At 42.9% G+C, this 25524-nt stretch overlaps 2 protein-coding genes and 1 non-coding gene across 3 annotated transcripts; 1 reads left to right on the top strand and 2 right to left on the bottom strand.

Annotated features, from left to right (window-relative positions):
- The first annotated feature begins 5334 nt into the window (after window positions 1-5334).
- Window positions 5335-5408, top strand: TRNAV-CAC. Its single transcript has one exon. It is a non-coding gene; the product is annotated as a tRNA-Val (tRNA).
- A 4650-nt stretch (window positions 5409-10058) lies between these two features.
- LOC124665681 (aldo-keto reductase family 4 member C10-like) lies at window positions 10059-12008 on the bottom strand. The gene is made up of 7 exons (XM_047203072.1): window positions 11789-12008; window positions 11649-11699; window positions 11492-11568; window positions 11308-11395; window positions 10941-11213; window positions 10629-10859; window positions 10059-10400 (listed from the first exon to the last, which is right to left on the bottom strand). The coding sequence occupies exons 1-7, from the start codon at window positions 11900-11902 to the stop codon at window positions 10317-10319; spliced, it is 918 nt and encodes a 305-aa protein (XP_047059028.1). The 5' UTR covers window positions 11903-12008; the 3' UTR covers window positions 10059-10316.
- Window positions 12009-12702: 694 nt separating this feature from the next.
- LOC124665343 (aldo-keto reductase family 4 member C10-like) lies at window positions 12703-16587 on the bottom strand (the record flags this gene model as incomplete). Its single annotated transcript, XM_047202754.1, is given in 7 exon segments — window positions 12703-13098; window positions 14411-14659; window positions 14772-15047; window positions 15347-15434; window positions 15529-15605; window positions 16135-16185; window positions 16330-16587. Coding segments are annotated over 7 exon segments (936 nt in total). The 3' UTR covers window positions 12703-13014.
- Between the last annotated feature and the right edge of the window lie 8937 nt (window positions 16588-25524).

Here is a 25524-nt window from a genome sequence, read left to right on the forward strand (position 1 = left end):
GTACAAAACCCACAAAATATTTCTCAATATAGACCAATATCTCTCTGCCCGATGCTTTATAAGATAGGTGCCAAGTGCATTGCAAATGGACTTGTGTCTTTCTAGGGGAGATTATTGGGGAAGAACAGAGTGCTTTTGTTCCTGGTTGTATCATTACAGATAATGTTCTTATTGCATATGAAAGTTTTCATGCGATGAAGCGGAAGATGAAGGGTAGGAATATATTTTCTGCGGTTAAGCTTGACATGATGAAGGCTTATGACCACGTGGAGTGGCACTATCTCGAAGCCATGATGTTGAGACTTGGTTTTAGTGATAATACAGTAAGGCTGATTCAAAAATGTGTTTACTCCGTCAGATTTACTGTCAGGATGAATGGGGAATTGCTACCATTTTTTACACCGTCGCGAGGGCTACGACAAGGTGACCCATTTCATCTATATGTTTCTTCTATGTGCACAAGGGTTTACAACTCTCCTAAATCATTTTGGTGGAACCCAAGTGGACAGAGGAATAAGAGTGAGTGTCAACTCCCCATGGATCAATCACCTCTTATTTGCTGATGATAGCCTCATTTTTATGAGTGCATGTGATAGCAGTGGGGAGCGGCTGAATGAGATATTGCGAATCTATGGTGATTGTTCTGGTCAATGCGCTAATAGAGATAAAAGTTCTATCTACTTTAGTACAAACACACCTTATTAGTCGGCAGTCTTTGAAGCAAGTGTTGGGTATCCCGATTGAAGCCTTTAGTGAAAGATATTTAGGCTTGCCTACTGCAGTAGGGGGATTACTAGTGGATCGTTCGATCATATTGTCGAACGTATCCGAAGCAAAGTACAAGGTTGTGAATGGATGCTTTCATGCGCGGGACGAGAGGTGTTCTTGAACACTGTTATCCAAGCAATTCCAGCCTTTGGTATGAGTTGTTTCAAACTAACGAAGAAATTCTTCAAAGGCTTAACGTCAAGTACTGAGAAATATTGGTGGATTAGCTCTTTGGACAGAAGGTCGGTACATTGGGTATCTTGGAAGGAGCTGACTACACCAAAGGTCAAGGGTGGTATGGGGTTTCGGGACCTTGAACTTTTTAACATTGCTCTTCTCGGAAAGCACGGTTGGAAATTAATGACTGAACCTGATATACGTTGTGTGCCAAGGTTCTAAAGGGTAGGTATTGCCCTAACTCTAATTTTTTACAAGCTACAACTCCGGCCAGTTTTTCAGCTACTTGGCGAGCAATTGTAGCAGGGAAGGAAGCTTTGAAACTTGGGTTGATTAAACGAATTGGTAATGGCAGTTCAGTCTCGGTTTGGCAAGATAGTTGGATCCCAGGGATCAGAAATTTGACACCTTCAGCTCAAACAGGGATAGAAGAGATTAATCTTGTTGCTGATCTTATAGACCTTGAGAGTGGCAGCTGGAAGGTTGCGCTGGTAAGGAGAAATTTCACCATTCCGGAGGCGGATGCTATCTTGAATATCCCATTTCGGCGGGGAGGCGGGGAGGATTTTTTTGGATTGGTCCTTAGAAACGTTAGGCGCCTATTCTGTTAAAATAGTGTAACGGTCTCTAGTGACTCGCAACGAGTATACTCCTCTAGGGGAAGGGACGATAACCGAGACGTCAAATACTGAAAAGCATATGTGGACATCACTGTGGAAACTAAATATTGTGCCCAAGATGCGTGTGTTCTGGTGGAGAGTCCTTCGCGGAATTCTACCGGTCAAGAGTGTCCTCAAGCACACGCACATATTGTACCGATAGGTAGATGCAAGATTTGCCTATCCATGGATGAAGATTTGATGCATGCAATGTTGCAGTGCACGCATGCAAGGAGGTTCTGGGAAGAGGCCCAATCGTGGCTCCACTTTGACTTGCCCAGATTGCACCCAGGTACGTGTCCTAGAGATATTACATGTGATTCGATGTTTTCGGCCTCTGACAGAGCAAAGATGATCACCACGATGTGGGCGATATGGACGTCCAGGAACATCTGGACACATGATCAAGGTTTTTTCGATCCTACACAATCCTTGAAGATGGCCAAGGAGGCCATGACTGTTTTGGTTCTTCCGAAAAAGCTGGAAATGGTTCTGCCTGGACATGTTAACTCCCACCTGAAGAAGGTTCAGTTAAAATAAACACTGATGGTGGTCTAGCCTTTGATGCTCGGAAAGGAGGTGCTGGTGGCGTTGCGAGGTCAAGGTCCACCTTCTTAGGAGCATGGAGTTAACCCTATGAGGGACTGTCAGACCCTCTCATTGCTGAGGCCTTGGCGCTGAGGGAGGACGTGATTTTTGCCCGTCTTCAAGGATATCCAAGGGTGGTGATGGAGACAGACTGCCTGGAGATGGTGATTCTCTAGAACGCTCGCCACGACTCTCGATCGGTCGTGGCACCAATTATTCAAGAAGTAGGAGAGCTAGCGTCTAGTTTTAGCTTTTTTGTTATTTAGCATTTTTTACGATCAGCGAATGTCTCGGCTCATCTTTGTGCCAAGTTGGCTTGTACATTGATGGTGACGAGTAGTTGTCTTGATAGGATTCCAGACTTTCTTGTAACCAGTCTTCAAGCTGATGGGGCTGGTATGTTCTGTGTTGAATAAAGCTCTCTGATTTCGTCACAAAAAAAGATGTAATAAGGAAACTTAGTAAATGTTAGTTGTAAGGGTGTGGGTGGATACACCTGCCACATAGTCCTAAAGGTGTAATAAGGGGGGAAAGTAGCATATATGTAAGAGAAACTATTGAAGTTTGTGTCTTTTGTTATTGAGTTGTCCCATGAACCTTCATTCTTTCTGAATAACAAGGTCGTGCCTCTCAGCTATCATCTTTCACATCTCAGCAAATACTTTCAAGAAGGGGCTACAAACTTATGACATCCTAAAAGGCCAAGTCAAGAATTTTCCTCCCAATGTTGGATCTAGCCAATAAAGGCTAGAGTATCAGCACGAAAATGGCATATTCAATGCAAAAATTTATGTTGTTGGGTCCAACTAGTTAAGGCCGAATGCAGGGCTTTCACCATAAGTATGGAGTGGCGTCCTAGTCATAGTGTTGATGATCTTCCAATAGAGGCACCACACATTCTCCAAAATAAATCCACCATGGTGTCCACCGTAGATAGCAACCAAGGTCACCGCTGGAAATCCTCAATGTCGTACATCGACTCGGCTAAGATCATCTCCGATCAGACAGAATAACTAGTCCCCCACCTTTGGGAAGCAACTACCACTTGTCGGTGAAGGGGAGAGCGAGACAAAATGTGAAACCATAATGGTCATCCATTCTCATTCATAAGCACGCCATCTACATGCTCGTATCATATACGAAAAGCATCATCGATGCATCCCCACCGAAAGATCGCATGTGATGGTTGGCAAGTAAGCCATCACCCCTACCACCACCTCCAACGGAGGGATGGTGTTTTTGATGGGGTTGCCATACATCTAGGACCAATATAAGATTAAATCATGAACATCCTTTTCGCAGTTTGCTCGTGTAGAACTAAAGCACCATCGTCATGGCGCCTTTTGGTGCGCGTGCAAGCCTAACGATGCCCCGGCGTACAGATAACGAGAGTGCAACGACCAGCCATGTGCCGCCCACCGCCACCTCAGAAGACAGGGACTAGACGTTGTTGCTCCAAGATTTAGTTAAATATGTTACAAAGCTCGTCTCCATCTAGACATGGTTTGTACCAGCGATGACGGGGAGATTTTTTTTTTGACAGGGGATGACGGGGAGATTGAATTGTCCAACCATGCATCGAGCAATGGAGGGGGCACATCACCGCATGGGGAATGTGACATATGGAATACGGCGGGACGAGAACCTTGACGGAGCTATTTACATGTTGGGGTGGATGTTTTTTTTATCGGGACAATGGGATGATTTGTTAACATAATGTAAATGTCCCCACACAACTTTTGGAGAACGGTTGAAGATTCCCCCCCGACATTGATGATTTGCGTCCCCTTGCCCCCCTCCCCCCAATGTTCTTGGCAAGCACCACCAATGAACGAGAAGGGAATGGTATACGGTGGCAACTCACACCAGCGAACATGTGAGATTTCACTTATTCGTGCATACTATCGTATGACGACATAATTGGTGCGACGTACTCCCATGGTACGCCCATTTTCTTCGCCGCCTTTGTATAATATTTTCTCATGCAAATCCAGTTGCATTTGTCAGCAAATATTGTATGTTTCACGCATTGCACATCTAGTTTTAGAAAATGTTATCCTAAAGCGCATTCGGGATTTCGTAGGCTTCGTGGTAGACATGCTCGCTCCTTCTTAAAACATGTTGCCCATAAATTTTAGTCAAAGTTAAATTTTATTAAGATTGGTCAACACTATATATAAAAGTTATTAATTTCTGTAATATGAAATGCATATAGTATGATGATATATTTCACCATAATTCTAACAACAGCCACTTCATATTACAAAAGTTGATATATTTTGTTCGTATATACAATTAGTCAAATCTACGGAATTTGACTTTGGCCCAATATTATATCCAACGTATTTTGAGATGTGGGGGAGTAATCTGGCACTGATTAACTTGTAAAGAAAATATTTGGCACTGATTCGGGACAATAAATAGGGAGTATTTACAGCACAATAAATACAGCATTCTGCAATCTTTTTCATTTTTTTGCAAAGTCCCGTGACGGCCTGACCCCGGCCCCTACCCCGTTTTCAGCAGCGCCGTATAATTCCAACAGGCACCAATAATAACTTGGTTCATGTGCACGGTGCACCGTGCAGGTGTGCGCGATAAAGCAAAGACTAGGAGGCATGCACCAACGGGTACAGTAGGCCGCAGCTAGCTTAGCCGGCGATCATTGTGTGCCCTGTACTATATTGCGGTGCACTGTACCACACGGCGCGCCGGGCCAAACCGTGCTACGCACCACATGGTCCACCATGTTTTTTTACTAGCGAGTCGGCACGGTCTCAACGGACCTGAATACCTGATGGGAAAAGATACTACGTCGAACATGCGCTCGTGGGTTCACGTGAGTGCGCGACAAGCAGACCTGCGCCTGCGCGGCGCTCGACGCACTCGGGATCGTTCTTTACGGGAACCGTCAACCACCCCCGGCCGCCATCTAGAATCTAGATCAGGAAAATATCGGCAGCATACATTTTCTGCTGTCTTCAGGAAAATGTGGGAGTACTAGTATACACTATACATGTCAGAAGGTAAAATGATTCGTTTATTTAGACGGATATTCATGGAAAAATAACGGCGTGTAATATTTAGTTCTGATCAAATTATAATATTCTAATAAAATAATGCATGCTTTAGAACATATATTGTCTGGGTGGTGTAGTTGGTTATCACGCTAGTCTCACACACTAGTGGTCCCCGGTTCGAACCCGGGCTCAGACATCTTTTTTGCTGATCCGAATATCCGATTCCTTTTCTCCTTTCGCAATTTTATTACGTACGAGTACTACTCAAACTTACGGTTCGATTGCTTCTTCTTCCTGATTGCCACGTTACTGTTGCAAGCTGGCTGAGCAAGCACAACCGATGTGAAAGTGAACCCAAAATCTTGTTCTGCACCACAAATACTGTAAACAGAAAACCGTAAAAAGGAAACATAAAACTACAGGTGTACATTGGCATGCAGCATATCCTTTCCGTTTTATTCTGCAACCTGAACACTGGCAGCCTGACTTCTGTGACCTTGGAAGTGCATACGTGCCACTTGTTCCCGTGTCGTTATCATACTACTAGCTAACGCTACCAGCCTACCACCTGGCGTGCAAGTCCAAACACTGTCACATGCTTAAGTATGAGATGCGTGACGTCAATAGGCTAATTCCAAACAAACGACCAATGATTAAGCTGAGCAAGGAGGTCGGACGTGTCAGGGCTAGATGCATGAAGAGGTGATGTCCAATCAAACGCGGTAATCGAGATCGAGAGAACCGTGACGTGTCTATCGGAGATGCAACAACACGTGACATCCATCCAAAACAGCCAATTATTCTTCCTGTTTCTCTTCTGAAGATGCAACAACCATGGATGCAATGATTCCCCAAAACAGCTTCAGAGTTTTCTTTGCGATGCGCAGCCCTACCCACCACACAATGGTGTTTTTCCAGGTGTTATTTTCTGAGCAATTGCCAATGTGTACCTGCCATGTCCGTGAACTTGTGTGGAGTGCGATGATTCATCTACTTCGCGTATGTATCCAAAGAGGCAAAGGACGTGCCCAATGTCGACTGTGGCTTTGGACATCTAAGCGAATTGCATTCCGGAGCTCTGGTGGAGACTAAGACAGGCCATAGGACCACGTACACCGTCACCATCGCCGGCAACCAGGTGGCACGAGAGGAGCATCTCTCGCGGATACGCAAAAACAGGGAATGCCATCCTAAAAAAACACATTCTTTGTAGTAAGAAAACTGAAACTTGGCGGCTTGAAAGTTGTGGCCTGTGAGTACGTATATAAAACTAAAAACCTCTTTGGATAACGTTTATGGCCATAATTCGGAAACTCGACGGTTGTAGAGCTGACATGTGTTAGATATGGTGAGGATACCACTCAAACACGACCCACAAGATATTACAACTACTGAAAACTTAAACGAAAATTGTATCGGGTGATGTCTAGGTTAATTCCTAGCCAGATTATCCAATCCTACTTGTCAAGAGGAGCTTCACCAACAACTCAACGTCACTTTGTGGATGTGGATATGTCAGCCTATAGATATGGGACGCCACGGCTCGGTGGATCCGCTCGTTATAGAAAATAAGATTATTACCTTCTTTGCACTACCGATAACCAATGCAATGGACTGCCCGATGGCCCCTTTCATCCACAAGATTTTTTTTTTTTGTGAAATAGGATTTTAAAAGTATATAAACCCAACTAAAAAAACATAGGTATATGTGAATTAGATGCTACGGCATGTTTAATGTACAGACTCAAAACGTGTGGGGTGTGTAGTGTTGAATTGTAAAGGATCCGTGAGGTTTGGAGTCTGTCCTACACAAACAAAAATCCGTGAGGTTTTAACCCAACCAAAATCTCATTTAAAAGCGCGTACAAATTGGATCATGTAAGAAAAAAAAGTCCATACGATATATGAAACAGAACATGTTTCTAGAGAACAGATTACAAGTAATACAACGTCTCAGATACCTTTTTTTTTACCAAAATAGGCACTGCATAGGAATACAACGAATTGAATTTCCGCAGCATAAAGATTATTAAAGGTGTTCGAATGGCTTGATCTCAAATTGAGGAATTCTCATTTTTTTTCTGGTAAGATCTTTGTTAGTATGAATTAATGAATGAAGATGAGCTCCGCCACTACATGTCATCGTACCTTCCTGAGACAACAATGTCAACCAGATGTGTCTTAAGTGAAAAACGGAAGATGAAAGTAACTTTACCATCAATAGACTATTGAACACACTATTATACATATTTGACCTAAACACTAGCATGAGAATGATTTGGTTACAATACAACAACAATATCAAAGCCTTTTTCCCAAATAACAAGCCGGGTTAGGCACTGATTTGGTTACAATATCCTCCCAAATATTGTATATACACTAGATTTTTTCTATGTAATATTGTAAGTAGACATGACTACAAACTAGAAATTTCTATCAAAATATTCTTTAGCATACGACTTAGGCATCAAGATAGGTAAGCATACACACACATATATATATGCACTATCATTCTAATGACACAAATTACTACGAGAAGATATCCAATTTTTCTTTTATTGTTTCTAACTTCGAGAGGATTTGGTTTGAACCTCTTTTTAAAAGCCAATGTGTTAAAATGTAATTTTTATTACACAATACGATTAAATGTTGCACAACAGATTAGATATGACTGTGGATTGATAAAAGAGAGTTATAAACTTGTATATATAATTTTAGTATACATAATTATATTTATTTTGAATCTCCCCTAGATTAATAATTTGCACATATCTATAGCCCTGAATAGGATGAGACACAAAACACCGTTTTCCTAAAATATCTTTGAATCAACACTAGTTCACACAAACAATTAGCGTTTTTTCATCCAGCATGTGCACGGCATGTTGCGAAAGTTGGCTCAAGTGAGAAATGTAAAACCAGAACATCAGGTTTCTTGTACTATGACCTTCTTCACTTAAATAGAAAAATGGAGTATGAGTTATGTATCGGTAAATTGTTCCTTCGGAAAATTCTTTCAAATACGAATCAAATAATATACTACTCTTATTAATCTTTTAAACTAATGGTCAAACTTAGACACAAAACACAAGACTGTCTCATATACTACCCATTATGTGGCCCCAGGGCTCGGTGGTTAGGAAAACCATTTGATGACATGAGCACACTGCATGCCCATACAGAACGTCACATGAGTGTGGTGTGGTGCACGGTCGATAAGAAAAAATGGTAGTAGACAATGGAGAAGCTCACCAGGTACACCAGGTTGTGATTTAATTTGGTGGTACCACACATAAATAATCGTGAAGGTAATACGTAGTAATCAAAACACCCAAAACATAACCAAAGATTTGACCAGTGATTTGGGTCGCCAAAGAACATGCCCTAGTGTGGCATAAATATAACACGTGTTCATCATTGATATAAAAAAAAGCACACACACCGTCTTATTTTCCTCATCATTCGCATCCTTTTCATGTCGCTGCCTGCATAAATATAACATGTGTTCACCATTGATAAAAGGATACATTAAAATCTCTGCAAAAATGTTGCATTCTATTTATGTGCGATAAATAAAAGTTGCGAACGGACGGATTTTAGAATGAGAACTACCCATAGCTCAGAAACATCATAAATGTTTCGATACATATCTATATACAATCTAAATAGGAAGCTAGCTTGAGAATTACATATTTCGTAAAATTTTCAGAAAGGATTTGGAATATAGATAATTAACATATATTTCAAATAAAAAGGCTTCAGATTTTTCGAAAACTCTCATGGCTCAATTCGAGCCCATTATCTATCTCCACCTGACTGGGTCAACATACATTTATTTTCTAAACTCTTTTCCTCTTATTTTTCTCTCGAGCCAAAACTATCTTTGGCCCATCTAGCGAAGTGAGCCCACCCGAGCGAGGATGATCGTCTTAAACATTAGGGATTTTTTTTCATTAAAGTACACCAGTTATTAGACTCGAAAGTTAACATAAAGGTGATCAACATTAGGGAAAATAGTAACACGTCAAACTCACTCTATGCTAAAATAGCATTTTAGTTTTTCCAAAGTCAAGCGATGTAAGTAATAACAACTACAACATCGAATACATATATATGAAAGTATATTTGATCATGATTCTAATGTTGAATTGATGGTGTAGTTGTTTGTATATTTTTCTACATATTTGGTCAAACATTTTATCATTGAACTTCTCAAAAAAAGTAATATGCACTAAATTTTAGCACACTGGGAGTATTTCTACCGGGATGATGGTTGTCGATTACTTCTGATGCTTTATATATTAGTTTTGCACTTAGTTCTCAGTGTCTAAGTCTCCAGGACTATCAGAAAATTTCCACAACATTTAGTGGCTGATATGTGACCACCCATTAAGTGATGATCCCATTTCCTCAGTTTTCTTTTATTTTCTTTTCCTCTTATTGGTATCTCAGAAGTCTATCTTTTAGGTTTTGTCAGTGATATCTCAGCCATGTCCTTTGTGGTCGACCAATTATAAAAAGATTATTTCATTTTTCTGGCCGAGTTCGGTGGTACTTTTCCTGTTCTTGTATGCAGGTTGGTTGAACACCTAGCTCCATATGCTACCAGTTGTCCTCAGTTTTCAAAAGCTTGAGTTTGAATTCACCCAGAAAACAAGTGTATTTTGTTTCTTTTGGATAAACCTTGATCCACGCCAGCTTCAGAACACCTCTTTTTTAGGGGTGCTTCAGAACACCTAATCTCAAAGCTTGTCTGAAATCTGAACACATTCAGAGAGGAATGCAGAGCAGTATGGAGGAATTACAGTAAGCTGTATCTTTTTGTACTTGTGATGTGGAGGCACGCTTCGCTGAATTCACTTGATTGTTTTCATTTGCAGGTTTTTATTTGCGTCCTTAAGAAAACCTTGATATGAACTGCCTCATATCATATTGCAGTGTATTTGCTACGCTGTCGGTTGCAGCTAACTAACTGATGGAGGGAGATACGGCAGCCTCTTTTTACAAGCACTGTTTATCCAACTTTCCACTTTTTATTAGCCTTCGATAATTGCTCATCATTTGTTAGATTTCTCCATCAGTTTGACATCAGTGCTGTCTTCTTTCAGATTTCTCCATCGAAGAGCTCTTCGTAGGTTTTGTAAACGCTCTGCGGGTGCACAAATGAATCTCCTTTGATTTGCTTAGCCTGTTTCAGAATGAGCAATGAAGAAGACATGCATCAGTAAAACTTCTATAAGGTCTATAATAAATGCAGTCAGGCTGATAGTGGTATGCTTAATCATTGTAACGATAAACTAACCAGCAGTAGGTTTATCTTATGAAATGCACATTAGGAAATGTCAACATTGTAGCAAGAAATGGAAACATTGCACCTCAAAGGCTCAGACAACTAACTGAGATGTTGAGTACTTGCCTGTTTGATTTCAGAAAGCTTGGCGCACAGTTCTTCAGGAATAGACCAGTCAAACAGATCAATGTTCTCCTTCAACCTCGATTCGTTGGCACTCTTGGGAAGGACACTCTGACCCTGCTGAAGACCCCAGCGCAGAGCAATCTGAGCCGGAGTTTTTCCAAGGCTTTCGGCTATCGACGACACCACCGGGTTACTGGCGACGTCTTTCATCCTACCCAAGGGCGCATACGCCTGTCGATCCAAAGCATATAATCACAACACTCTCAGTGTTACAATCCAGGTAACTAAGGTCAGAAACACATGCGGACTTACCGACAGATGAACTCCATTGGACCGGCAAAACGCTCTCAGTTTCGCCTGCTGCCAGCCGAGGTGGCACTCGACCTGATCGACGGCCGGAGGAACACGGGCGACGCTAAGCAGATCGCCCAGCTTCTTGGAGGAGAAATTGCTGACGCCGATCGCGCGAGCTTTGCCTGAATCGTAGAGCTGCTCCATTGCCTGCCAGGTCTTGGGTATGTCAGGCTGGACAAAGTTCTCGGGGCTGATCTCGGTGCCTTTCTTGAGCTGGAATGGCCAGTGGATCTGCAGAGACACCAGAGGAATCACTTGTCAGCAGGAAAGAGAGGTCAATCCGGTGTTCCGTTTGCATGATCATGATCACTCATGACGAATTTACCAGATACAGATCCACATAATCCAGCTGCAGATCCTCCAGCGTACTGTCGATTGCAGGTGCAACGTCTTCAGGCGCGAGATCACTACACCTATACAGAAAGGGGGATGACTAAAATTTCAGAACCATGTGCTGAGCATTTTAGTGTTCAGAACTCGAGGTCACTGGAAAAGAATCCTACTAGTACCATATCTTGGAGGTGATGAAAAGGTCTTCTCGCCTGACCACGCCATCGTCCAAGACCTTCTTCAGAGCAACACCAATCTAACAACACACAAAGCTACTCTCAAAGGTGTGAAATTGCAGTAGTAGCATGTGATTTACAGGGTGTTTTGCTAACTAACCTCCTTCTCGTTCTTGTACATCGACGCGCAGTCGATGTGCCGGTACCCTGCCTGCCATCACCATAGCGCCGATAGCAAGCAAACATGTCAGTCAGTAAACAGGCTGAGAACGGTAAGTGGGCGTGCAAGTAAGACAAGACCTTGACGGCCGCGCCGACCACGTCGGTGACGACTCCCGGAGCGGCCTTGTAGGTGCCGAGGCCCACGGAGGGGACGCGGGCGCCGGTGTTCAGCGTGAAGTGGGCGGCGGCCATCCTCCGGTTGCTGGCTGCTTGCTTTGCACCCGCTTCGCTCTCTCTCTCGCGCGCGCGCCGCCGACCGCCGCGAGCGTGACACGGTCACACGGATGGGGAGATGCCGTTTGCCAAGGAAGAAAACAAAAGCGGGACGCGAGCTCGAAGATGCAAAGCGATAGCCGGCTAGGCAGGCGACCGGGGACGCGTCCCGATCATCCCCAGTCACACCCGGCGTGCTAAGCCCAACGAGATGCGGCCACGGGACCCGCATGTCATTGCACATTTGCGCTAAGCTCAAGCGCATTCTTTTAGCTGCACGTCACGTCAGACGTCATCCTATCTATATATGGAATGAATCTAGTGAGCTCCACGGGATAAAAAAATGAAACGATGTTACCCTTGATCATATTTTGCTGACATTTGCTAGTGCTAACTGCTAAGACAACTGCAATTTTATCGGTTTTGCTAGTTCTCATCTGAGATTTAGTTAGTGCTTGGTTATCTCCATAGCCTTTTGATTTTCTTTGTGATTCGTGCATTCCTATGAGCTGTAGGTGGGTTGTTTTTGAGTTGCAACTGGGTTGCAACTGAGAATTTTTTTGTCCATGCAGTAAAATAAAATGTTCATTAGCAGCCTTGTGAGTTGAAAGTGGATTGCAACTGAGTATTTTGAGTTCCAACGAGTTGCCGTGGTAAAAAATATCCATCTGGTGGTCGTATGAGTTGCAAGTTGATTGCAACTGAATATTTTGAGTTGTAAGTGGGTTGTATTTGATAACAAAATTGTTCAGAACTAAGCTAGTCTGTCAAGCGAGAGCTAGAGATAGACCCTAATTTTATTTATTGCTTTGCATTTTCTCTGGCAACACAGAGTTGATACATTTTGCATCTTCTCTGGCAAACAAACGAGCAACACGAAACAAATAATGCAGATGACAGTAACGAGCTAGGATAAATACATAGTCGTAGCACATATTCCTTAACCTAGAGGAGCAATGCATGCAGTCTAGAGAATAATTCCCAACGGAACTGTCTGAGCTATATGCTTGTTAAGCGCATAGTTGACAATACATAACAATTTAACAAGCGACTGTGTACCAAGGTGCCCTGAATCAACACCGGGAACAGTCCTAAATTTCCCCGTCCCAGAGCTCCTCGTGGGTCTTGTAGATGCTGTCTTTGTTCACGATGAAGTTGCCCATGAGCAGCCTAGTCTGAACATGACAAAAACAAACAAAAACAAAAATGGCACGTCAGGAATAACTGCTGCACTGCACTCAAACTGGTGTGGACACATGAAAATGCATATTCACTAATCAGGCCATCGGGGATCAGACTTGACATGTATCGCTTTTTAACAACAGCAAACAAAACTATCCTGATAAAGGAAACTGAAGTTGTTTGTTTTCAACAACAGCAAACAATACTGTCCTGATAAGCTCATGTAGCAACAAACAACCAATTGATAATAAAGTGGAAATTTGGTTCTATCAGTGATGTTCTCTTAAAAAGAACACAGCTATCAGCAAACTGAAGTTGTTTGTTTTCAACAACAGCAAACAATACTGTCCTGATAAGCTCGTGTAGCAACAAACAACCAATTGATAGTAAAGTGGAAATTTGGTTCTATCAGTGACGTTCTCTTAAAACGAACGGAGCTATCAGCAAACTGAAGTTGTTTGTTTTCAACAACAACAAACAATACTGTCCTGATAAGCTCATGTAGCAACAAACAACCAATTGATAGTAAAGTGGAAATTTGGTTCTATCAGTGATGTTCTCTTAAAAAGAACACAGCTATCAGCAAACTGAAGTTGTTTGTTTTCAACAACAGCAAACAATACTGTCCTGATAAGCTCGTGTAGCAACAAACAACCAATTGATAGTAAAGTGGAAATTTGGTTCTATCAGTGACGTTCTCTTAAAACGAACGGAGCTATCAGCAAACTGAAGTTGTTTGTTTTCAACAACAGCAAACAATACTGTCCTGATAAGCTCATGTAGCAACAAACAACCAATTGATAGTAAAGTGGACATTTGGTTCTATCAGTGATGTTCTCTTAAAAAGAAGGGAGCTACTTCTTTCATAAGGAGAAACTAAAGAAAAAGCACATCCAGACTCAGCGGCTGGGTGCCACAGCACACACCACACAGTGAAATAAAGGGAGCACATAACCATCGCTTATGCTATTATATAAACCTGAACCTATGGATCATTTCACTATATTATTGCTCACATGTTTCTATGAATTGGAACGACCAAGGATAAGAGAACATTTCAATATGAGTATCCTGGCACTGAAGCTATGGAACGAAGATATAAACTTTTAAGACTGCAAATGCAGAAATGCTACTTAATGTGATATTTCATCAGTTTATTGTATATAGATTTGTAATTTGACACCCAACATCAGTGTATTTTTCTCCCAATTAAATTAGATAGCTCCCATCTGGTAAAAGAAGTCTGCAAAGACAAAACAAAGCTAAAAGTTGACCAAAAAACCAAAACAAAGTAGCATAACTCACCTGCTTAATCTCAGAGAACTTCGCAAGCAAGTCATCCGGAATTGACCAGTCATAAACATCAAAGTTCTGCTTTATACGATCTTCACTCACGCTCTTTGGGAGTACACTGTGACCCATCTGAATATTCCAGCGCAGCGCTACTTGTGCAGGAGTTTTGCCAAGCTTCTCTGCGATTGAAATGACAACAGGTTCTTTAAGGACATTACCATTCATCCATGTTGATCCAGGTGAACCTAGTGGTGAGTACGCCTGCAAAATGCACAAGCCGATTTATAAGCACACACACCAGGTTTTCCAAAGAAGTAAATTCACAAGCCAGCACCTTGACTGGCAAGAAAATACAGTTAGATAGCAGACTTACAGAGAGGTGAACACCCTTTGACTGGCAGAAGCTATGGAGTTTAGTTTGCTGCCAACCAGGATGGCACTCCACCTGGTCAACAGCTGGAGGTATGCGAGCAAGAGCAAGCAAGTCCCCCAGTTTCTTCGATGCAAAGTTGCTCACACCAATTGCACGAGCTTTGCCAGCATCATGTAGCTTCTCCATTGCTCCCCATGTAGCTGGGATGTTAGGTGTTACGTAATTTTCAGGGTTGCTAATACTGGATCCCTTCTTGACACTAAATGGCCAATGGATCTACAAAAAAAAGTAATGCAGTTATTTTTTTTATATCTGACATTACACGCAAACAACATGCCGACCCTTTCTAAGAACAATTATGAAGTTAGACAGATGTATTACAAAATGAACAATAAAAGTAACCTTAAGATTTTTTAGTCAGTAGAAGTCTATAGTTACAATACCAGCCAATACTAAAATGGATTGGAGAATCACATGTGATACATACAGCTGATTACTCAAAGATTGAGAAAGCACAAATGAGCAAGTAGCATAATGAACTCTATTTCCTGAACAGGAAGATGCATACAACTTACAAGGTAAAGATCCAAGTAGTCAAGCTGCAGGTCACTCAGGGATTCATCAAGTGCCACAGGCACATCTTCTGGGGCATGATGACCACACCTGAAAAAAACATGGCCATTACAAGCAATCAGTTAGACACAAAGTATTAAAAAGAGACAAAACTATAGGGAGGTCACCAGAGATCTGGCTTTACCATAGCTTAGAGGTGATAAACAGATCTTCGCGCTTGACTACACCCTCTTCAAATAGTTTCTTCAGAGCCAAGCCCACCTGGACAATCAAAAAGTATGCTTTTGTTATTCGTTACCCAGCTTGAACAGAGACAAATTTGGACAAAAAGAATGTTAATGTTGGAAGGGAGTTTTGATTTCTATCTCAAGCTCAAGGTACGTGTTCTCTAAAGTACAGTCCAAATTGGTCACGCCTATTTTCTAAACCAGTTGTTGTTTTTCCCCCCTTTTCTGGAAGAAGGTAGATGGTCGTGGACTCTTTCTAAACCAGATCACTGGTCTAGTAGTCCCTGTGTCAAATGGATAGACAGGAAGCAATTTCTCATAAGGCCCACAGGTATGCAGATTGGACATATGAATATTCAGATGTTATTTTAGTCTCCTGTTAGTATGCTAGATCGAGTTGTTCGTGTTTGCAGGAAACAAGCACGAAATCTGTGCCCGAATATTAGGATCACATATACGAAGATAACTAACAATTAATGTGAAGGGGATTAGCCTGGTTGGAAAAACAAATAGAGAGTATAGCACTGCATGAGTGATTCAAAGCTTTGGAGAAATCGAGTTACCTCCTTCTCGTTGTTGTAGGCTCTGGCGCAATCGATGTGCCGGTACCCTGCCTGCACGATTTAATTGAGGAGGAGATCACGCACTGATTCGCCGACATTCTCCCACAAAAAGACAGCCACACGCAGGATCGGAGATGGGGAAGAGGGAAAGAAAAAGAGAAAGGGGGCGAGGGGAGACATTGTGGTGAGACGGACCTTGACGGCGGCGTAGACGGCCTCGCCGACGACGCCGGGGTCGGACTGCCAGGTGCCGAGCCCCACGGAGGGGATCTTGGCGCCGGTGTTGAGCACGAAGTGGCTCGCCATCTCTCGCTCCCACTCCGCCGCGCAAGGAGACTGAGGTCACAGTCACAGATGCGCAGACAGGGGAAGGGGGACGAAACGGAAACGCTGAGCAGAGGGGGGTGCGCTCTACTTTGTAGGCAGCGGCTGCGGTCGGCCGTCGGCGAGGGTGGCCCGGCACGGCCACGGATGGTTTGGTTCGTTTCGGTGCTTCGCGTTGGTGGCAGAGTGGCAGTTAGCACGAGTCTTCACTACTGGCTGGTGCTGGGTGCGCCAAGTGGCTGGGCCAACAACCAGTAGAACCAGTCCGAGGGTTTTAAGCTGTTATAGCATCTCCACCGGCGCCTCCAAATAGTCGCCGGCACTATCGTATGGGGGACGCCGGCACAACATCTTCTATTTGGAGGAGCTGCTCCCACACCAGTACGTCTCATACGACAACCTCAATAGATAATTTGAATTTGAAAACTCAAACAAAACCATAGAAATTCGAATAAGTTTACAAATTTAAAGTTTGAGCCAACACACGGCCACCAAATTTGAATAGGTTTTCAAATATGAAGTTTGGGCCAACACACGACCACCAGATCGCCGTCTCCAACGCAAAAAATGGCTTCCAAGCCAGATGATCAGATGAACGAGGTCACGGGTGGCTCAACCTCGACGACTTCCTTGTAGATGGTCATGTCGCTGTCCCCGTACTCGGGGGAGTAGCGGGCGCGGCCGTCCATCTGCGACAGTCGCATCTGCGAGATCCACGGCGTGTCCGTGTTGTACCCCGCGTAGTAACCCGGCAACGACGGTGAGCTCGAGATGATGCTGAGGGCGCCGCCCAAGCTGAGGCACGCTTCCGCAGTGGCCGCCGCTTTCGCTGCGTCGAGGGCCGCGATGTGGCTCCTTCTGCGGACGGCCGTGATGAAGGAGCGGTGTTCCATCTCCTTGTCCCACTCCTCCTGCGACATGGTTGTCGACTTCTCCTTCGGTGCGACGGTGCGCGTCTTCGGCGGCGCCTTCGTCGGCGCCTTCGCTGCCTTCGTCAGAACCTTTCTCTCCGGTGGCATGGCGCGGAGGCGAGGGTTTTTCGGGTTGGAGGCTGGATGGGAGATGGAGCGGCTGGCGGGAGAAATGAGCGGCGGAGGGGACGGGGTTTTGGGGGAGAAGATGTATATTGTCGATGTGTGGTTGACAGGCGGCTCTCACGCCTAAAATTTTCAGCCTCGCGAGGCGTCAGCGCGCCCGGTTCGCGCCCTTTGCCAAGGGACCGACACGGGGTTGCCAGCGTTTCTATTGTGCTCAAAAAATCATCGGCGCCATTTGGGACGCGCCGGTGTGAGCCCATTTTCGCTCCCTGCCTCCAAATCACTATCGGAAGCGCCGGTGGAGATGCTCTTAGCTGCCTCGTGTTTTTCTTGGCGAACCTAAACTCCTAGTCGAAAATATTTTGCAATCTAACAATTAGATTTGGCGCCATCAAGAATAGAACTCGATGCAAAGGAAAAGCACTACCGCAGAAGCAGGCGAAGTGAGGTCAGCGCCAAGGGCAACGGCTTCTGTGTTGTTTTTCTTAGCATCGGCCTGCACAATTTCGACTTCATTCACCATAACGCTGAAAGGGTTTGATTTTAATATATTTTACCAAGAGGCTAGACAAAGAATTAATTTCATGCATGGGTAAGATTCGTCAAAACGAAAGAAAAGGACCGCGTTTTGGTATCGGCATGCACAAAATGACCTTCCTCACTCCTACCCATGGGAGCAACATATTTGTATTTATTGATAAATCTGGCCTCTAGACGAAACTAATCCGTAGCTTGGCTCTCAATCACGATATGCATGTTACGGTCTAAGTTACCTCTGCTATGACCAGCCTCTGCAATTTCGATCGCAGTCTTCTGTTTATTCATATACTATAAATTCGTGGCACTTGTTTTATGACAGGGCCATGAACATAAAACGATGAAAAATACGGTTTACCTACCCTTCCCTGTCGCTTGTGCCGCTTTGCCGGATCCTCAGTTGGTATCTTTCTCCCTGCCGACCCGAGGAAGTGGTTGTCCACATCGTAGAGACGTAAATCAAAATTAGGTAGTGTTCCCTTTTGGACATTGGACGTGGAACGCAAAGATACCGAATGCATGCCGCATAATCGACTTAATAATGACGCGGCGACAACTGATCAGTACTGCTAGTTGACTAGTGGCCCGTCGAATTGTGGCTGATGATGACAAGAACAGCGACGCATCCACGAGTTCAGACCAATTCGAGGCTATGGCTAAACCACGTCGCTGGTGAAGAACGACCTGCACTGTATGGATGCACTTCGGTAGCTAGCTACCGGACTTGAGAGGATTGTGTTATGCATTCTGAATCGTAAGCAGTGACGCGTTAAACAGGTAAAGCTAGTTCTCGCGCGGGATCACCGGATGAAAGTCGGGCTGTGTGGGGTGAAAGTCTGACAAAATACTCCCACCGATCCATAAGAATTATGAGGATTTTAGTTAATTTTATTTTAAATGTAAACTAAAACGCTAACAGTTATCATGTTAGTAGAATTTTTGGAAACTACAACACAAAATGGATTAGGTTCGAACTTTTTTTATAAAATAGGGTCTTTCATACTATCCTCAGGTGAAACGCTGTGTTGGATAGCACGACGCCTCACTCAAGAGTGTCATGATAGATAGCACGACGCCTTTGCTATAGCTAGGTTCCGCGCCATACAACACGACGATGTGGCCTAGGGCGTCATCTATCTAGCATGGCATCTTAGCCTAGGGTGTCATGCACAAATGCAATTTTATGAAAAATATAAATCTACTCTATTTTGTGCTAAAGATTTAGAGAAAAATAACTTTTATCCATTTTCACCGGTCTAGGTAGGTAGCAAGACAACAGGAGCAGGTTTCATTTTTTGTTGTTGATACACGAAACAACGGCGAGCATCCTATGCAGGACATGTTTAGTTATCTAGGCGTTTTTTAGGCTCTTGCACAATAAACTTGGTGGAAACTGGTTATATTGAAATGAGATCTGACTATCTGAGTCAAGCTCTGCACTTTGTTTTATAGCCCACATCAGTGTTACCGTTTGGTTTTTCTTGCACCTGTAGTTTCAGGGTGCAAATGTACAAGTACAAAACATTGGTGTTTGGTTGTATAAAATGGCGTGATAGTGCGAACGAGAGGAGTTGAGGGAAACTCCACACGAGGGGCGGTCGACTCAGTATCAGAGTGTCGTGCAAGTCAAGAAAACGAATCTAAACGTACCAACCTGATTATAAACATGATTGCTTGAGGAGATTGCCAAATAAATTTGGCTAACAAACCATATAAATAGATATACTCTAACACCAATCCCTTCAGTCAGTGGATGCATGGATTGTACTACAAGTTCAGGAAGAGTTACGAGGATAGACCCTTCACCATGATATCAACGAGTTGTTGAGATGATGACACATGAAGAACCCATATGTGACCGAGAGACACCTTCTCGCTCACAAACTGGATGTCGATCTCGATGTGCTTGGCACGGCAATGTTGTACGGGGTTGGATGCCATGTAGACCAGCCATAGAAGACAATCGTCGCAACTCAAAGGGAATGGATGATGAAGCTACTGAAGTAACTATCGAAACCAAGAACACTCATCGATGGTGTGAGCAACATCACGATATTCCACTCCGGCACTGTGGGAAATAATCGTCTAATGCTTGGAGGACCACGACAACAGATTATCACTGAGGTACATGCAGTACTTGGAGGTGGAGTGGTGTCGAGTATCTGGATAGCCCACCTAGTCGGCATCCGAATATGCCTCGAGGGAGGCAGTGATACGTCTCCGACGTATCGATAATTTCTTATGTTCTATGCCATATTATTGATGATACCTACATGTTTTATGCACACTTTATGTCATATTCGTGCATTTTCTGGAACTAACCTATTAACAAGATGCCGAAGGGTGCCGCTCTCTGTTTTCTCGCTGTTTTTGGTTTCGTAAATCCTAGTAACGAAATATTCTCGGAATTGGACGAAACAAAGACCCGGGGCCCTATTTTTCCACAGAGCTTCCGGAAGACCGAAGAACACACGAAGTGGGGCCACGAGGTGGCCGAGGCTATAGGGCGGCGCGGCCCAAGCCCCGGCCGCGCCGACCTATAGTGTGGGCCCCTCGTGACGCCCCTTGACCTGCCCTTCCGCCTACTTAAAGCCTCCGTCGCGAAACCCCCGATGCGAAGAACCACGATACGGAAAACCTTCCGCAGCCGCCGCCATCGCGAAGCCAAGATCCGGGGGACGAGAGTCTCCGTTCCGGCACCCCGCCGGAGCGGGGAAGTGCCCCCGAAGGCTTCCCCATCGACACCGCTGCCATCTCCACCGCCATCTTCATCACCGCCGCTGCTCCCATGAGGAGGGAGTAGTTCTCCATCAAGGCTCGGGCGCATGCCGGTAGCTATGTGGTTCATCTCTCTCCTATGTGCTTCAATACAATAATCTCATGAGTTGCCTTACATGATTGAGATTCATATGATGATGCTTGTAATCTAGATGTCACTATGCTAGTCAAGTGTATGTGATCTCCGGAGACTCCTTGTCCCACGTGTGTAAAGGTGACAGTGTGTGCACCGTGTGGGTCTCTTAGGCTATATTTCACATAATACTTACTCACTGTTATGAATGGCGTAGTGAAGTGCTTATTTATATCTCTTTATGATTGCAATGTGTTTTGTATCACAATTTATCTATGTGTTACTCTAGTGATGTGTTATTAAAGTAGTTTATTCCTCCTGCACGGTGTAATGGTGACGAGTGTGTGCATCCGTGTTAGTACTTGGCGTATGCTATGATCATGATCTCTTGTAGATTGTGAAGTTAACTATTGCTATGATTGTATTGATATGATCTATTCCTCCTACGTGGCGTGAAGGTGACAGGTGTGCATGCTATGTTAGTACTTGGTTTAGTCGTGTTGATCTTTCTTGCACTCTAAGGTTATTTAAATATGAACATTGAATTGTGGAGCTTGTTAACTCCGGCATTGAGGGTTCGTGTAATCCTACGCAATATGTTCATCATCCAACAAGAGTGTAGAGTATGCATTTATCTATTCTATTATGTGATCAATGTTGAGAGTGTCCACTAGTGAAAGTCTAATCCCTAGGCCTTGTTCCTAAATACTGCTATCGCTGCTTGTTTACCGCTTTACTCGCGTTACTACCGCTGCGTTACTACCGCTTGTTTATCGTCCCGGGCAAAGCACTTTTCCGGTGCCGTTGCTACTACTTATTCATACCACCCGTATTTCACTATCTCTTCGCCGAACTAGTGCACCTATTAGGTGTGTTGGGGACACAAGAGACTTCTTGCTTTGTGGTTGCGGGGTTGCATGAGAGGGATATCTTTGACCTCTTCCTCCCCGAGTTCGATAAACCTTGGGTGATCCACTTAAGGGAAACTTGCTCGCTGTTCTACAAACCTCTGCTCTTGGAGGACCAACACTGTCTACAAGAATAGAAGCTCCCGTAGACATCAAGCACTTTTCTCGGCGCCGTTGCCGGGAGGAAAGGTAAAAAGGCACTCATACTCCGGTTCCAGTGTAACAGTACTTTTCCGGCGCCATTGTGTTTGTGCTCGAAGATATTTCCTTTAGATCCTGCAATTGCATCTTTTTGTTTCTTGTTTACACTAGTTTGGCATAATGGACAACAATGAGCTTCTTATTCTATTTCCTGATTTAAAACATGGATTGTTCGATGCGAAAATTAAAAAACCTATGGAATCTTATTTGCATGCTGGTAGTAATATTAGTATGAACGCTTTGAACACCATTGTTGATAATAATATAGAAAGTTCTAAGCTTGGGGAAGCTGGTTTTCATGATCTTTTTAGTCCCCCAAGCATTGAGGAGAAAATTTTCTTTGATGATACTTTGCCTCCTATTTCTGATGATTATAATGATAGTGGTCTTTTGATGCCACTTACTGCGGAGAGTAAATTTTATTGTGATTATACTATGCCTCCTACACTTGATGAGAATAATAATGATAGCTACTTCGTTGAATTTGCTCCCACTATTACTAATAAAATTGATTATGCCTATGTGGAGAGTAATAATTTTATGCATGAGACTCATGATAAGAATGCTTTATGTGATAGTTATATTGTTGAGTTTGCTCATGATGCTACTGAAAGTTATTATGAGAGAGTAAAATATGGTTGTAGAAATTTTCATGTTACTAAAATGCCTCTCTATGTGCTGAAATTTTTGAAGCTACACTTGTTTTATCTTCCTATGCTTGTTACTTTGCTCTTCATGAACTTGTTTATTTACAAGATTCCTATGCATAGGAAGCATGTTAGACTTAAATGTGTTTTGAATTTGCCTCTGGATGCTCTCTTTTGCTTCACATACTATCTCTTGCGAGTGCATCATTAAAACTGCTGAGCCCATCTTAATGGCTATAAAGAAAGAACTTCTTGGGAGATAACCCATGTGTTATTTTGCTACAGTACTTTGTTTTATATTTGTGTCTTGGAAGTTGTTTACTACTGTAGCAACCTCTCCTTATCTTAGTTTTGAGTTTTGTTGTGCCAAGTAAAGTCTTTGATAGAAAAGTAAGTACTAGATTTGGATTACTGCGCAGTTCCAGATTTCTTTGCTGTCACGAATCTGGGTCTACCTCCCTTTAGGTAGCTCAGAAAATTAAGCCAATTTACGTGCATGATCCTCAGATATGTACGCAACTTTCATTCAATTTGAGCATTTTCGTTTGAGCAAGTCTGGTGGCCTAATAAAATCCATCTTTACGGACTGTTCTGTTTTGACAGACTCTGCCTTTTATTTCGCATTGCCTCTTTTGCTATGTTGGATGAATTTCTTTGATCCATTAATGTTCAGTAGCTTTATGCAATGTCCAGAAGTGTTAAGAATGATTGTGTCACCTCTGAACATGTTAATTTTTATTGTCCACTAACCCTCTAATGAGTTGTTTCGAGTTTGGTGTGGAGGAAGTTTTCAAGGGTCAAGAGAGGAGGATGATATACTATGATCAAGAAGAGTGAAAGCTCTAAGCTTGGGGATGCCCCGGTGGTTCACCCCTGCATATTTCAAGAAGACTCAAGCATCTAAGCTTGGGGATGCCCAAGGCATCCCCTTCTTCATCGACAAATTATCGTGTTCCTTCTCTTGAAACTATATTTTTATTCGGTCACATCTTATGTACTTTACTTGGAGCGTCTCGTTTGTTTTTGTTTATGTTTGAATAAGTTCATCATGCTTGTGTGGGAGAGAGACACGCTCCGCTCGGTTCGTATGAACACATGTGTTCTTAGCTCATAGTATTCATGGCGAAGTTTCTTCTTCGTTAATTTGTTATATGGTTGGAATTGGAAAATGATACATGTAGTAAATTGCTATAATGTCTTGGATAATGTGATACTTGGCAATTGTTGTGCTCATGTTTAAGCTCTTGCATCATATGCTTTGCACCTATTAATGAAGAAATACATAGAGCTTGCTAAAATTTGGTTTGCATAATTGGTCTCTCTAAAGTCTAGATAATTTCTAGTATTGAGTTTTGAACAACAAGGAAGACGGTGTAGAGTCTTATAATGTTTACAATATGTCTTTTATGTGAGTTTTGCTGCACCGGTTCATCCTTGTGTTTGTTTCAAATAACCTTGCTAGCCTAAGCCTTGTATCGAGAGGGAATACTTCTCATGCATCCAAAATCCTTGAGCCAACTACTATGCCATTTGTGTCCACCATACCTACCTACTACATGGTATTTCTCCGCCATTCCAAAGTAAATTGCTTGAGTGCTACCTTTAAATAATTCAAAATTTATCACCTCTGATTTGTGTCAATGTTTTATAGCTCATGAGGAAGTATGTGGTGTTTTATCTTTCGATCTTGTCATTTACTTCGACAGACTTTCACAATGGACTAGTGGCACATCCGCTTATCCAATAATTTTGCAAAAAGAGCCGGCAATGGGGTTCCTGACCCGATTAATTAACTTGCATTAATAATTCTCTTCACATGTTTTGCTCTGATTCATCAGTAAGCAACTTAATTTTGCAAATAGACACTCCTTCATGGTATGTGATTGTTGGAAGGCACCCGAGGATTCGGTTAGCCATGGCTTGTGTAAGCAAAAGGTTGGGAGGAGTGTCATCCATAAATAAAGAAAAACTAAACTAAAGTACATGTGTAAACAAAAGAGAAGAGGGATGATCTACCTTGCTGGTAGAGATAACGTCCTTCATGGGAGCCGCTCTTGAAAGTCCGGTTGATGAGGTAGTTAGAGTGCCCACTACCATTCGTTGACAACAACAAACACCTCTCAAAACTTTAATTTTATGCTCTCTTTATGTTTTCAAAAACCAAAGCTCTAGCACAAATATAGCAATCGATGCTTTTCCTCTTTGAAGGACCTTTCTTTTACTTTTATGTTGAGTCAGTCCACCTATCTCTCTCCACCTCAAGAAGCAAACACTTGTGTGAACTATGCATTGATTCTTACGTACTTGCTTATTGCATTTGATATATTGCTTTGCATTGACAATTATCCATGAGATACACATGTTATAAGTTGAAAGCAACCGCTGAAACTTAATCTTCCTATGTGTTGCTTCAATGCCTTTACTTTGAATTATTGCTTTATGAGTTAACTCTTATGCAAGACTTATTGATGCTTGTCTTGAAAGTACTATTCATGAAAAGTCTTTGCTTTATGATTCACTTGTTTACTCATGTCATTACCATTGTTTTGATCGCTGCATTCATTACATATGTTTACAATATGATCAAGGTTATGATGGCATGTCACTTCAGAAATTATCTTTGTTATCGTTTTACTCGCTCGGGACGAGCGTAACTAAGCTTGGGGATGCTTGATACGTCTCCGACATATCGATAATTTCTTATGTTCTATGCCATATTATTGATGATACCTACATGTTTTATGCACACTTTATGTCATATTCGTGCATTTTCCGGAACTAACCTATTAACAAGATGCCGAAGTGCCAGCTCTCGTTTTCTGCTGTTTTTGGTTTCGTAAATCCTAGTAACGAAATATTCTCGGAATTGGACGAAACGAAGACCC

This window comes from Lolium rigidum, chromosome 6 (genome assembly GCF_022539505.1).
Source record: "Lolium rigidum isolate FL_2022 chromosome 6, APGP_CSIRO_Lrig_0.1, whole genome shotgun sequence".
Classification (NCBI taxonomy): Eukaryota; Viridiplantae; Streptophyta; class Magnoliopsida; order Poales; family Poaceae; genus Lolium; species Lolium rigidum.